At 43.7% G+C, this 11131-nt stretch overlaps 3 protein-coding genes across 5 annotated transcripts; 1 reads left to right on the plus strand and 2 right to left on the minus strand.

The window, feature by feature from the left end:
- Positions 1–407: 407 nt before the first annotated feature.
- On the minus strand, positions 408–5406 carry si:dkey-28n18.9 (sorting nexin-6). Of its 2 annotated transcripts, XM_046383999.1 has the most exons (14): positions 5135–5404; positions 4864–4974; positions 4625–4732; positions 3832–3892; positions 3619–3743; positions 2300–2383; positions 2138–2212; positions 2026–2056; positions 1723–1810; positions 1554–1593; positions 1380–1466; positions 1145–1234; positions 887–952; positions 408–800 (listed from the first exon to the last, which is right to left on the minus strand). In XM_046383999.1, exons 1-14 carry the CDS (start codon positions 5138–5140, stop codon positions 663–665), a joined length of 1110 nt encoding a protein of 369 aa, XP_046239955.1. In that variant the 5' UTR covers positions 5141–5404; the 3' UTR covers positions 408–662. The 2 variants fall into 2 exon arrangements, with proteins under 2 accessions (XP_046239955.1, XP_046239957.1); XM_046384001.1 differs by lacking the exons at positions 4625–4732; positions 4864–4974 and having other exon boundaries at positions 5135–5406.
- A 192-nt stretch (positions 5407–5598) lies between these two features.
- On the minus strand, positions 5599–7003 carry LOC124056507 (dnaJ homolog subfamily B member 9-like). Its single transcript, XM_046384002.1, has 2 exons — positions 6509–7003; positions 5599–5984 (listed from the first exon to the last, which is right to left on the minus strand). Exons 1-2 carry the CDS (start codon positions 6744–6746, stop codon positions 5677–5679), a joined length of 546 nt encoding a protein of 181 aa, XP_046239958.1. The 5' UTR covers positions 6747–7003; the 3' UTR covers positions 5599–5676.
- A 183-nt stretch (positions 7004–7186) lies between these two features.
- On the plus strand, positions 7187–10926 carry zc3h10 (zinc finger CCCH-type containing 10). Of its 2 annotated transcripts, none has more exons than XM_046383997.1 (3): positions 7187–7385; positions 7827–9048; positions 9927–10926. In XM_046383997.1, the coding sequence occupies exons 2-3, from the start codon at positions 7888–7890 to the stop codon at positions 10437–10439; spliced, it is 1674 nt and encodes a 557-aa protein (XP_046239953.1). In that variant the 5' UTR covers positions 7187–7385; positions 7827–7887; the 3' UTR covers positions 10440–10926. The 2 variants fall into 2 exon arrangements, with proteins under 2 accessions (XP_046239953.1, XP_046239954.1); XM_046383998.1 differs by lacking the exon at positions 7187–7385 and adding an exon at positions 7419–7645.
- Positions 10927–11131: the final 205 nt, after the last annotated feature.

Genomic DNA, 11131 nt, shown 5'->3' on the forward strand with positions numbered 1-11131 from the left:
GTGTCGTAGTTGTATGCCAGACCTCACTGTAGGTTTCATGCAATCATGCATAAAACAGAATGACTGCAAGAGAGAACTTTAACAGGTATTCACAAAGCCAAGAAAAAAGGCGGCACAGAGCGCCCTTGCTGCCACGTCCTTGCAGGAGCAGTCAAACCGACTGATTAATGATCCAGGAGTAAGAAACACACACAAAGGCGAGCAGGTACATTGGGAATCAATTCATCACACTTTATTTTGTGTGACCCCAGTTGATGTAGTGGCTTGAGAGCGGCACAATACACTCTCAGCACAAATGTATGAGTATAGTACAGAACGCATACACACACACACACACACACACACACACACACACACACACAACGGCCTCACCAGACAACAAGTCCACAGCCAAGTAATCAAAACCATTGGTTCTGGAAAGGGCTTTATTGGTTTTAGTGTGACTGACTAGAAAGGAAGGGGAAGTAAGTGCGTTTGTGTGTGTCTGTGTATAAAGATTACAGGAGTGCTGTTTGATTTACCTCTCTCATTAACTTAGATTTCTTTATGCACATTGGATAGAACTGAATCCAATAAAGCGTCACCACAATCTGAAGGACGTGTTTGGGTTATCCCATACTATGTTTAGACACACTGAGGATGCTTCATTAAGCATGGGGTCACTAGGCCATCCCTCTAAAGGCTTGCAGGTGCCGACTGAACTGGTCAGCGGTTTCCTTGGCTGTGAGAAGTTGCTTTTCACACAGCTGAACCAGAGCCTGCTGCAGCATCTCCACACGCACAACCTTGAAGTGTGCAATCTGGAAGAAACATAGTGTTAATACACACAGTCAATAAGAGGGATGTTGCGCAACACACTTCAGATGGGTTGAGTTATGTGTTTTACCTCCTGCTTAGCTACTCTAGAAATGTGATCAAACTCCGTCTCTGCTGCTTTCTTCACCTCCTCCATCTGATGAATACAGACAGTGTGTCGTCATCATTAAATATTTGGTCTTCATTTGAGTGAAAGTTCAGATTACACTCTAATAGAGCGCCTTTGAATCGCCTCAGCAGAACAATACTGACATCTGCTGGTCAAAAGAAAGCATGTACATCTGATCTAGCAGTATACTCTGGTCAACCATCGGGTGCGGACACTCACAGCAGCCTTCTTTACAGGTTTGGCCTTCTCTGCATTCCTTCTGGCAGTCTCTAATTCCACCAGTTTACAGGTTCTCCTGAAGAGCATTTCCTGCATTGGACATAACAATTGCGTTACACACAGCAATATTAGTTGGATGTTTAGGTGTCACATGACATTGATGATTTTAATAAAAGGACAGGATTCAAAGCAGATAGAGAGACAACATACATGACCATGACTATAGACAACACACCCTTTCTGCTTCTTGGTAGCGTGACTCGAGGTCCAGGCCGAGCCCAAGGGTGCTTGCGTTGTTCTCAGCAACAGTTGCCATGTTTTTCTGCCCATATGCAAGCATGTCATGTGCAGCTCATTCGGCAAAGCAACCGTGAATTGCTTTCTGAATATATATTTCAAAACATCTTACCTTCGTACAGTCAAAGGCCTCTGACAATTTCACACAAGTCCTGTAAGAAGAAAGGGTTGTCCTTTTGTCCACAGTTTTTTCCTTCTCATCATTCTTTTTCATTATAACTTGCATGCAAAGTTCATAGGCATGTGATATTGGCAAGGTACCAGAAGTATTACTGTCTCACTTAGAGAAAGCCTGTTTGTCCGGATCGTCTCCAGGCTCCACGCAGAGATGCAGAGCAGCTGAGAAGTGCCCACAAGCCACTGCTATTTCTGCAGTCAAACACAATACACATTAACATCAGACTTGAGGCAAATGCAATTAGTGTTGGAATGTGGACGAACACTAACAGAGTACATCAGAGTACATCAGTATATCCTTCAGTAAATATCAACTGGACACATACAAATCCTAAACAAGGCTAAATGATGAGCACTTTATGTCCGTCCACTCAAACTTTTAAAACAAAAAGCAGCAGTTTTCTCACTCTGCTCAGTTAGCACCACATCCAGGAGTCTCTGAAACGAAAAAGAAAAGGTTGTAAGCTCAAAACCAAACAGGACAGGAGGAGGACAAACAAAAACGGCTTCCTGACTCACCTCAGCTGCAGTCTTGATGTAGCCAGTTAGAACAATGTTATGATTACGTTCCGTTTGAAAGAAGTCATCCACATCCTGTGGACGCAGACATTGTGGTGTTAAAACCTAGCACACAGGGGTAGAGGCTGGACATTTCTGCATGTCTGAGTCCCACTGGTGTACCTTATGGCCTTCCTTCCTCATCTCCTCCACAGCTTGACTCAGTCGGTTGAAAATGTTTTTCCTTGCTCTCTGTCTGCCCGGAGGCTACACACAAGGACACAAATAAGCCTGAATATTGTTTTTAGGTTAGCACAGTTTAGACACAGTGTATCAAGGCTTCCTAAACATGAGAGGAAGTCTATAAAACAGATACACTATGCTTGCAACAAAGTGAAACTCAATGATCTTTAGGACCAAACTAACTTTGTCAGCATTAGAAAATGGGTATTACATGCATACACGGATGGATACGTACAGCAGATGTACGCACACATGAAATTACACACACACTCACACGCATTCTTGATCCACTCCAATATGAAATGTGCTCAAGCTCATTACACAGGAACACAGACTCGATGAGAGCGTGTCTCAGTCAAACTAAAGAAATTAGTGCATCATCATCATCAAGACCTGAAATGAGCTGACAAAAGCTCTGACTTTTATACAGTGAAGAGGCAGACTTACTCAGTGTGTGTGTGTGTGTGTGCATGTGTGTACCTTTACGCATACAAACAAACCTGTGTTTACAGTACATATATGACACAGAGCTGAAATAATGCATCACTTTACATCACCCTGTCTCTATCCACAGCTCTGTGAGCGGTCAGCTGCTATCCAAAAGGCTGCTCATGTTTACTGCTTATGTTCACTATAAAGTGTTTCAGGGATCCAGAAGATTGTTTGTGGCTAATATAGATTATGTTTATTATAAGTGGTATAAGTAAAACCACTTCCGAGCATCTGCCTGCGTCTCTGGCTGCAATGAGTGTCAAGTTGATATCTTATAGGGATGCAGCTGAGCAACACTCCCAGTCTGACAAATATTCCCCTAAAGCACAGGTTTATGGTGCTTTAACTCAAGCATCATGTGAGGTCTTTATTCACCTGCTCCATGTTAGTGTTTTTACTCTTGTTTAATTCACCATTTGATCCCTTTTGAAAGCATCCTTCTGCTGCTTTACCGACAGACACACGTTCCACTAAAGCTGTGTCCATATTCCATCACTGGTAACAAGCCCATACAGAAGGCGCCCTTAAAATTTGACCACAAGTTTTGAGGACACAACTGGTGTATCATGTTGGTCAAACGCTATGTTTGGCTGCAGGCAGAAGCTCTTTCTGACGCTGATGGTAAGTGCTCTGCAGACCACCTGGGGGGAGGAGACGAGCAGGTGCAGCGCTCTCCATTTTCTCTTCTGAAACAGTGTAAGCCCTTTTGCAGCTCTCTTTCTTTTTCAGCAAAAAATAAAAACTTGCTGTTGTGTGTGTCCACTCACATCTGAGCTGGTCAGGAAAATCTCCACAGCTTTATTTTTGCTGAGTATGCCATGTGCAGCAGTCTGCCGGAGGAAGGTTTCCAGTGCTTTACAGTATGGCTGCCACTCTCCTAAAGCAAGGAAACCTGCAGGAAGAACCATCAGCATTTCAATGGTATTGCACTGGAAATGGAATATGTATTTGGTTAATTTCACTTTTAAACCTTAACTCACCGAGCTGCTTCATAACTTTGGCAGATGCATTCAACTGGGCCTTTGCAGGAAGAGGAGGAAACTTATAGAAAAAAGAGAGTACAATTTTGTTATTGCTCTTATTGTTTTTCAAAGCAATTTAGATTTACAGTTTTGGTATTTTTTTTTTCCAAAAAAACTTTCTTCTGTTAGGTGCTTAGCTCCTGGGAGGTGCCTAAAGGAGGTTAGCTTTTCTGCTTTTTGAACTGCACAGAGCTGAATTTACAAGACGCACAGAACAGACATTACACAGCTTGTGTAATATCTTACAAATACACTGTCATACTGGGAAGTAGCACACAGAGAAATACTTCCTCCTAGTTGCACTTTCTTGAGAAGAACATCCTATCAAAACATCTACATAAAATTCTCCAGTACTGCAGCAACTAGCACAATGAACACTACAATCTGCTTCATGATTGTTGGGGAAAGTGGGGTGAAAAGAAGGGAAAGGAGGAAGCGTTTTATGAGAACGAAAGTGCTTTGCATAACATGGATGAAAGTGACACATTTTCCAACCAGTACTTAAGTCAGTGCAGAGTAAATACTTTGATGGGTGATTTTCTCATTTACAAAAGCATTGTTTTAGAAGAACTCATAACTTCATGTTCTCACTAACCGTAAAGTTTTCGGTTTATCTGAAATTCTGAGCACGCCCCTGATTCAGTGAAGCTGCAGTCAGAAAACATAACCGAGCAACTGACATGTTCCAGCCTGTTAGGGTCAGATAAGTGCGCAGAAGTTTCATTGCACGCAGATAAAATAAAGTACTGACTATGACTCCCTGAATCCCGGGCACATCCTCCTGAGAGAACAGATGCTGCTGCAACCATTCAAAATCATCACAGGTCCGGTCCACAATGTACTCCCCCGTCCCAGACAGCTGGCAAAGACAAGAGAGACCGTGTGCCATCTGAACACTCTGCAATATCATAACTCAGACAAATCAGCTGACCTGTTCTGGCAGTTTGTTGCTTTCATCAAGACCTAACGTTAGCAACGCTTGCAGCTCACCTTTTGAGATACAATTATGAAGGTGAGCGTGTCCCCGTCTTTCAGCACCTCTGTCACCTTGATGTTATGACTGTGGACGCTCAGAGCAGATGTCACTGTTTTTACCTCTTCCTGGAATAAAAAAAATATTCTATCGATATTATCAAGACAATAGCTGGGAGTAAAAAACTTCACTTAGCCCACACTGCACATATGGATGTCTGCCTGTAGTAAAAAAAGCTGTCACATGACACTGTGAGGTTGTGAGAAAGAAAAATTTAAGAAAACTTACCATCATTGTCAGGCTTATAAGTCAGTGTAATGTTTCCAGTCTGTTTTCTATCTGCTTTGCAAGATGCCTAAATCTCCTTTTATCTGGATGAAAGTGCCTTTAGCTGTAACGATCGTTCGTCTTGTGTTGTCTTTAGTGCGCTCATAATCCAACTGCTGAGCAGGCACAGGATATCCTCTGGGTCAAAGTGCACACTGGTCCTGTGAGAGATGGAGTAAAACAGTGCCAAACATAAAGTGCTGGCGCAGGGAAAAATGATGATTAACTGGTGTTTTAGTCAGTAACTCGGGAACTTCAACACACCCACACAGTAAAGGTGGCGTGATCCAATCAGCTCACATCCTCACAAACCTCTAAACAATCACTGAACTTACAAGTTACCCCATAAAAAGGGGCAGAATGCAGTCAGGAGGGTTTGTTTAGCTAAATTTACACAAACCGAACAGAAGACACAGATACCGAGGTGACAATTTAACATGGAGACTTTATTGTCAATTAAAACTCAACAATCATGTGGAATACAGGTTAAAGATATCAGATACTTAATAGTGGTTATCTTCTGCACCTTCATCACCACCACCAAAATAAAAGCTGAAGCCAGGGCCTTCAAAACTGTAATGCTCATATGGAGTGCCTTCATCCTCCCCATCCTGGTGAAAGCTCCAGTGAAAGAATGACTCCTTCACAAAAGGACCATCATCAAAGGCATGGAAGAGGTCAGCAAAAGTGAAAGCGAAGTCACGGTCATGTTCATCCTCGGGGTCAACAGAAGCGTCGTTCTTTAGGAAAGCCTCATGGCCCATACTGTCATACAGCCTCCTCTTCTCCTTGTTGGAGATCACCTGGTAGGCTTTAAAAAACATGACAATATATATATATTGTTAATACTAAAACAATTTTAACAGTCAGCAGTGCAAGTGCACTCAGGTTCAAGTTGCTAAAAGTAACACGGTCTGATAGAACAGCCCTGCAGTAAAGCACTAACTTCATGAAGGTTATAATGTTCGGTTTCTTGTTGAAACTGTTTCGCAGAGGTGTTGATTCAGCTGCAAGGTCATAACTGTGGAGCTGTTAAAACTGTATTGCATTACTGTGTTTTATTGCCTCCCAGTCTATTCATAACGACAGCGCAGTTGAATCTTTAGTTTTGAAACCACATGAGAAAAACTGAGTCTTAAAAGGTTCAGGGCTGTTGTATTACACTGCAGTGTTGTTTCTTTCCCCTAAAGAAGCAGCTGTTTATATTCAGCTTGCCAATTACAATGAAAAAAAAGAAACCATCCGTGTTTAAAAGTGATGACGTTCATTTCACATGTGCAAATTTCATACAGTAGTTTAATTCAGTTTTTTGTTTGTTTGTTTGTTTTTTGTTACCTTCGACAATCTCTCTGAAAGCCTTCTCTGCATCCGCGCTCTTGTTCTTATCGGGGTGGTATTTTATGGCCAGTTTGCGAAAATTCTTCTTTATCTCGCTGTCAGTTGCAGTTGGCTCAACATTGAGAGTTTCATAGTAGTTTCTGCTTGTCTCTGAGGCTGCAGGCAGGACTTCAGATAAGCAGAGCTGCAGGACCACGCAAACTTGCATCCAGTGGAAAACACTTTGCACTGCCATGCCGGAGCCGCCTGAGCGCAGATGAGGAACTCAAACGCAAGTGTTCCACTGAGAGGTTATTTAAATACAGTCAGCTAAGCCTTGTGGTTGGACATCTTCTCTTCATATGTAAATAGAGGTGCCTGGCCTACACGTCAGCATATCAGCAATCAGCAGCTACATGTGCTCAATGTCAGTTCCCATAACAGTTTATTTAGATGATAGCGTTGATGCTTAAGACTTTAACGCCTGTTTCAGCCGAACTATGCACAAAAAAGTGAAAAATGCATCGAATTAAATGCAGCCTCTCCCATTGTTATTGTTTTGCGGTTAGGGATAGCACTGTCATTGTGTTTTAGCTAACTTTTAATTTAAAATAATGTAAATGCACGCAGTTTCACCACCAGAGGGCAGAAAAACGCTGCGAAGAAACATAGAGGAAGAAGATCGTCTTCTTCGTCGGTATTGATAAACACTTGTGTGAAATGTGGTAAACAGCACCGAGGCTTTGAGGAATTGCCAAAAAACCCAATAATAATACAGCGCTGGTGGCTGTTGTTAGTAGAGGTAGTTGTGTAGACTTCAGTGAATCCGAGCGAGGCGTTTTTTGCGTTGGAGTTACTCGTCAGTTTGCTGGATCCTGCTCACAGTTTCAATTTGGTAAGACAACATTAGCATTTATAGCTAGTTAGCCAGAAAATGCTAATGCCAACCTAAAATGGTGCTACGGAAACGACGTGCTGATGGCAACGGTTTAGACTGACTTGTTCAACTATATGATACGACAGGATTTGCTTTATTTATCAGCTAACACATGCTTTCAATTTAGCTTCGCGTCATATGAGCCCAGTCGTTTTTGGTGGTATTTCGCTGAAGGGCAGACCGTTACTTACCACTCTGTGCCAACAACAACATCAATGGTACTTAACATTTACCCGGTGTTGTCACGTGCTAATATCTCAGTCCTTGAATTATTCAGCTGAGCTAATGCTTCAACTTGGTTTACGTTTTGATCTCTTACATCTTTGATTAGGAGGTTTCACTACTCCAAAGAAAAAGCTATTCATGATTTGTTTATCTGTGTATGTACATGTTCGCCAGGTCACGTCAGCCCTCTTCATACACATGAGTGCCGTCTTCTCCTCGCGCTGGGCCGAGCGCCATGCCTGACCGGGACAGTTCCTACCTGTCAGGTGGTGGTGGGAGTGCTGGTAGTTTGGGTGAGGACGGAGGACCTGGGTCTGGTTTGGCAGGGGGCTCAGCAGAGGGCAGAGGGGGTTCAGGGGCAAGTGTCGGAGGCAACGTCTCTTGTTCTGGGAGCATGGGGGGTGGAGGGGCGCTTGGAAATGGCAACAGTTGCGGGAATGGCGGAGGTGGGGGGCAAGGTACAGCACTGGCATTGGACGGTATCTGCAGGGACTTCATACGCAATGTCTGCAAGAGAGGAAAACGCTGCCGCTTTAGACACCCAGACTTTAATGAGGTACCTGACTTGGGAGTGCAAAAGAATGAATTCATCTTCTGTCACGACCACCAGAATAAGGAGTGCATGCGCTCCAACTGCCGCTTTGTCCATGGCTCTAAAGAAGATGAAGACTATTACAAGAAAACAGGAGAACTGCCCCTCAGATTAAGAGGCAAAGTTGCAGCACGATTGGGACTGTCCCCCATGGATCTCCCCCATAGCCGTGGGGAGGTCCCCATCTGCAGAGACTTTTTGAAGGGGGAGTGCCAGAGGGGCAACAAATGTAAATTTCGCCATGTCAAAAAAGACTATGAATATGACCCTTCCAGGGTTGGAGTGGGTGGTGTTGTGGGACCAGGTGCCAGTGGAATGGTGAATGCTGGGGGAGGGACTGGTGGTGGTGGAGGAGGAGGAGGAGGAGGAGGTGGTGTGTGTGGGGGAATGCAAGGACTTGTGGGAGGTGGAAGTAATATGGTGGGGATGGGTTGCCCCAGCCTGGGTGGGTGCAGAGATCCAGGTATCTCAGGAGTTGGGGGAGTAGGTGGAGGTGGAATGAGTGGTTGCCTGTCCATAAGTTCTGCTGGGCAGCGGCGCTATGACAGGAGCTCATGCTCAGTGTATGACCCTCTGCTGGAAAGCGGGCTGTTCGATGCTGGCTCCCTGGAAGCCTCCATGGACCACACTGCTCTACAGTTAAAGAGGCGTCGTTTGGAGGGGCTGCGCCTGGCAGATGGGACTGGAGGCGGGCACTATGAACTGGGAGTACAAGCCGCTTTGCCACCACGTCCTCTGGAGTACAGGTTCCTGGAGGAAGAAAACTCCCTGCTGAGGAAGAGAGTGGAAGAGCTGAAGAAGCAGGTTAGAATGAGAGAAAACAATGAGGGAAAAACAAGCATTATTTTTATTTCTCTGAGAAATCCATGTATGATATTATATCTTTATTATATAAAGATTGGTAAACCTTTTACACATGAATTGTGCTTCAGTCAAACGCATGTTTGTATTTATCATAAAATATGCTTTGTCTTCTTAACTGATACTAAATACAATGATGTCCAACACAACAGTCATATTTTAAGTGCATTAAAGAGTATTAATTAAATCAAACTTGTAACAAATAAAAGTATCATCTATTTTAGGCTGTTCTATCAGATTGCATTACATTGTCAAATATACTTTGTATCCTACCTGTACTGATTGAGCTAATATAGTCCCTTCACCTGCTAGTGTTATGCCATATTATATTACATAGTGTTAATTTTAACTTTGACATGGACTTTAGTCTTAGACTTTTGAATTCATCCTACTTCTCATGTAAATTTACTACAACCTCTGAAGGCCAGCATACAGCAAGCAGAGATATTTACTGTATGAAGTACAACTGAAAATTCGGACTAATTCAAGCTCATGCATTCAGAGTGCAAGCCGTTTTTAATAGTGGATCAAATCGATCCATCGTGGCAGCAGTGTTAAACAGAGTGGTGATGTTCATGCCACTCAGACCTAACTGAAGCTGCCTTAAATTAAATCAGAGAAACAGACTTGCAACGCTCTTCGTAAACTATTTTTTACTTGTGTTCGCAAACATATCGAATGTAAAAAATCATCAACAGCATTAGAAAACTCGTAAATGTTGATTTGATTTGATTTGATTTTCCTAGAACTTTGATTTTAGTTGCAAGTTTCAACCAAGTCCAAAGACAATCTTTCTAATCCGTGTCTCCTTTGTCTCTCAGGTTTCCAATCTCATTGCTACAAATGAGGTTCTTCTGGAGCAGAACGCCCAGTTCCGAAGCCAGGCCAAGGTGATGACGCTGTCCTCCACTCCTGCACCTACTGAGCAGAGTCTAGCACCACCTGTGGGTGCAGTAAGCTCCTACAATCATGGCATCGCCCAGACTCACACCACCCTGAGCAGTGCTGGACTGCAGCCTCGACCTGTCACACAGCAAGACCTTGTAGCTCCTACCGGTGCCCCTGCCGCTCCGCCGACTAACGCTGCCCCACCCACGGCCCCTCCTCCCCACCTGAACCCCGAGATCACCCCACTCTCAGCTGCCCTTGCACAGACCATTGCCCAGGGGATGGCGCCACCAGTTTCCATGGCACCTGTGGCTGTATCTGTGGCACCGGTGGCAGTGTCCATGACGCAGCCATTGCCTGGCATCACCATGAGTCACGCCACCACCCCAATGGTGTCGTACCCCATTGCGAGTCAGAGCATGAGGATCACAACTCTGCCTCACTAACTGATGAAGTGCAGAACTGTAGTACACACGAGTCATACTGTAGCATCCTTAATGGTAAATTTTTAACATAGTTGGTCTTCTTTTATGTTGTCGTACCTGAAACTCAATTGAATACACATCAGGCCTGTGCCCCCAAAAGTGAGATATCGGTGGAATTGAGATTGTCCACTAGCATAAGGACTTCTCTGTTGAGCCTCTCCTCACTCTATGCTCTGTGACGTCACGAATGCATTTTGTCAGACTGACCTGTGAACAGCCTTTGTACCAAAGGGATCTTTTCGAACATGGGTACCAAAAATAGCAACAAACTACAAATATGTGAAGTCATCAACAGTGTGCATACCATTTCTGCAAGACTGTTGTGCAGTTCTTGTGAAGGACATGAAGACATTGAATGCAGCTTGTGCTTTTATGGATCGCTCTGGTGTAAATTAACTTTGGTACTTTGCACATTTAAAAACAAGAATAACAAACACCCGACAATGAATCTCGTGTCATGTGTCACTTTGTTTACAACTGCCTTCTTCTGCTACCAGCTACTTTACATTGACAGTTCGTACAGGTAAATTAAATGCCAAGAGAGACATGTTGACATCCCTTTAGTTGTTTGGGTGGAGTCGCATTGTGTAAACTTGAATTTAATACCCTGTGCTTCTCACATCCAGCCTCACATCCGTGTGCCTATTTACACA

The sequence above is a fragment of the Scatophagus argus genome, chromosome 3, assembly GCF_020382885.2.
Source record: "Scatophagus argus isolate fScaArg1 chromosome 3, fScaArg1.pri, whole genome shotgun sequence".
Lineage (NCBI taxonomy): Eukaryota > Metazoa > Chordata > Actinopteri > Scatophagidae > Scatophagus > Scatophagus argus.

Coding starts and splice junctions, on each gene's coding strand:
- zc3h10 (XM_046383997.1), top strand. CDS start 7,888: ATGCCTGACCGGGACAGTTCCTACCTGTCAGGTGGTGGTGGGAGTGCT. Junction 9,049..9,926: donor TGGAAGAGCTGAAGAAGCAG/GTTAGAATGAGA, acceptor TTTGTCTCTCAG/GTTTCCAATCTCATTGCTAC.
- si:dkey-28n18.9 (XM_046383999.1), bottom strand. Junction 1,235..1,379: donor GCTACCAAGAAGCAGAAAGG/GTGTGTTGTCTA, acceptor TGTCCAATGCAG/GAAATGCTCTTCAGGAGAAC. Junction 953..1,144: donor AACCTGTAAAGAAGGCTGCT/GTGAGTGTCCGC, acceptor TGTATTCATCAG/ATGGAGGAGGTGAAGAAAGC.
- LOC124056507 (XM_046384002.1), bottom strand. CDS start 6,746: ATGGCAGTGCAAAGTGTTTTCCACTGGATGCAAGTTTGCGTGGTCCTG. Junction 5,985..6,508: donor TTTCAGAGAGATTGTCGAAG/GTAACAAAAAAC, acceptor TGTTTTTTAAAG/CCTACCAGGTGATCTCCAAC.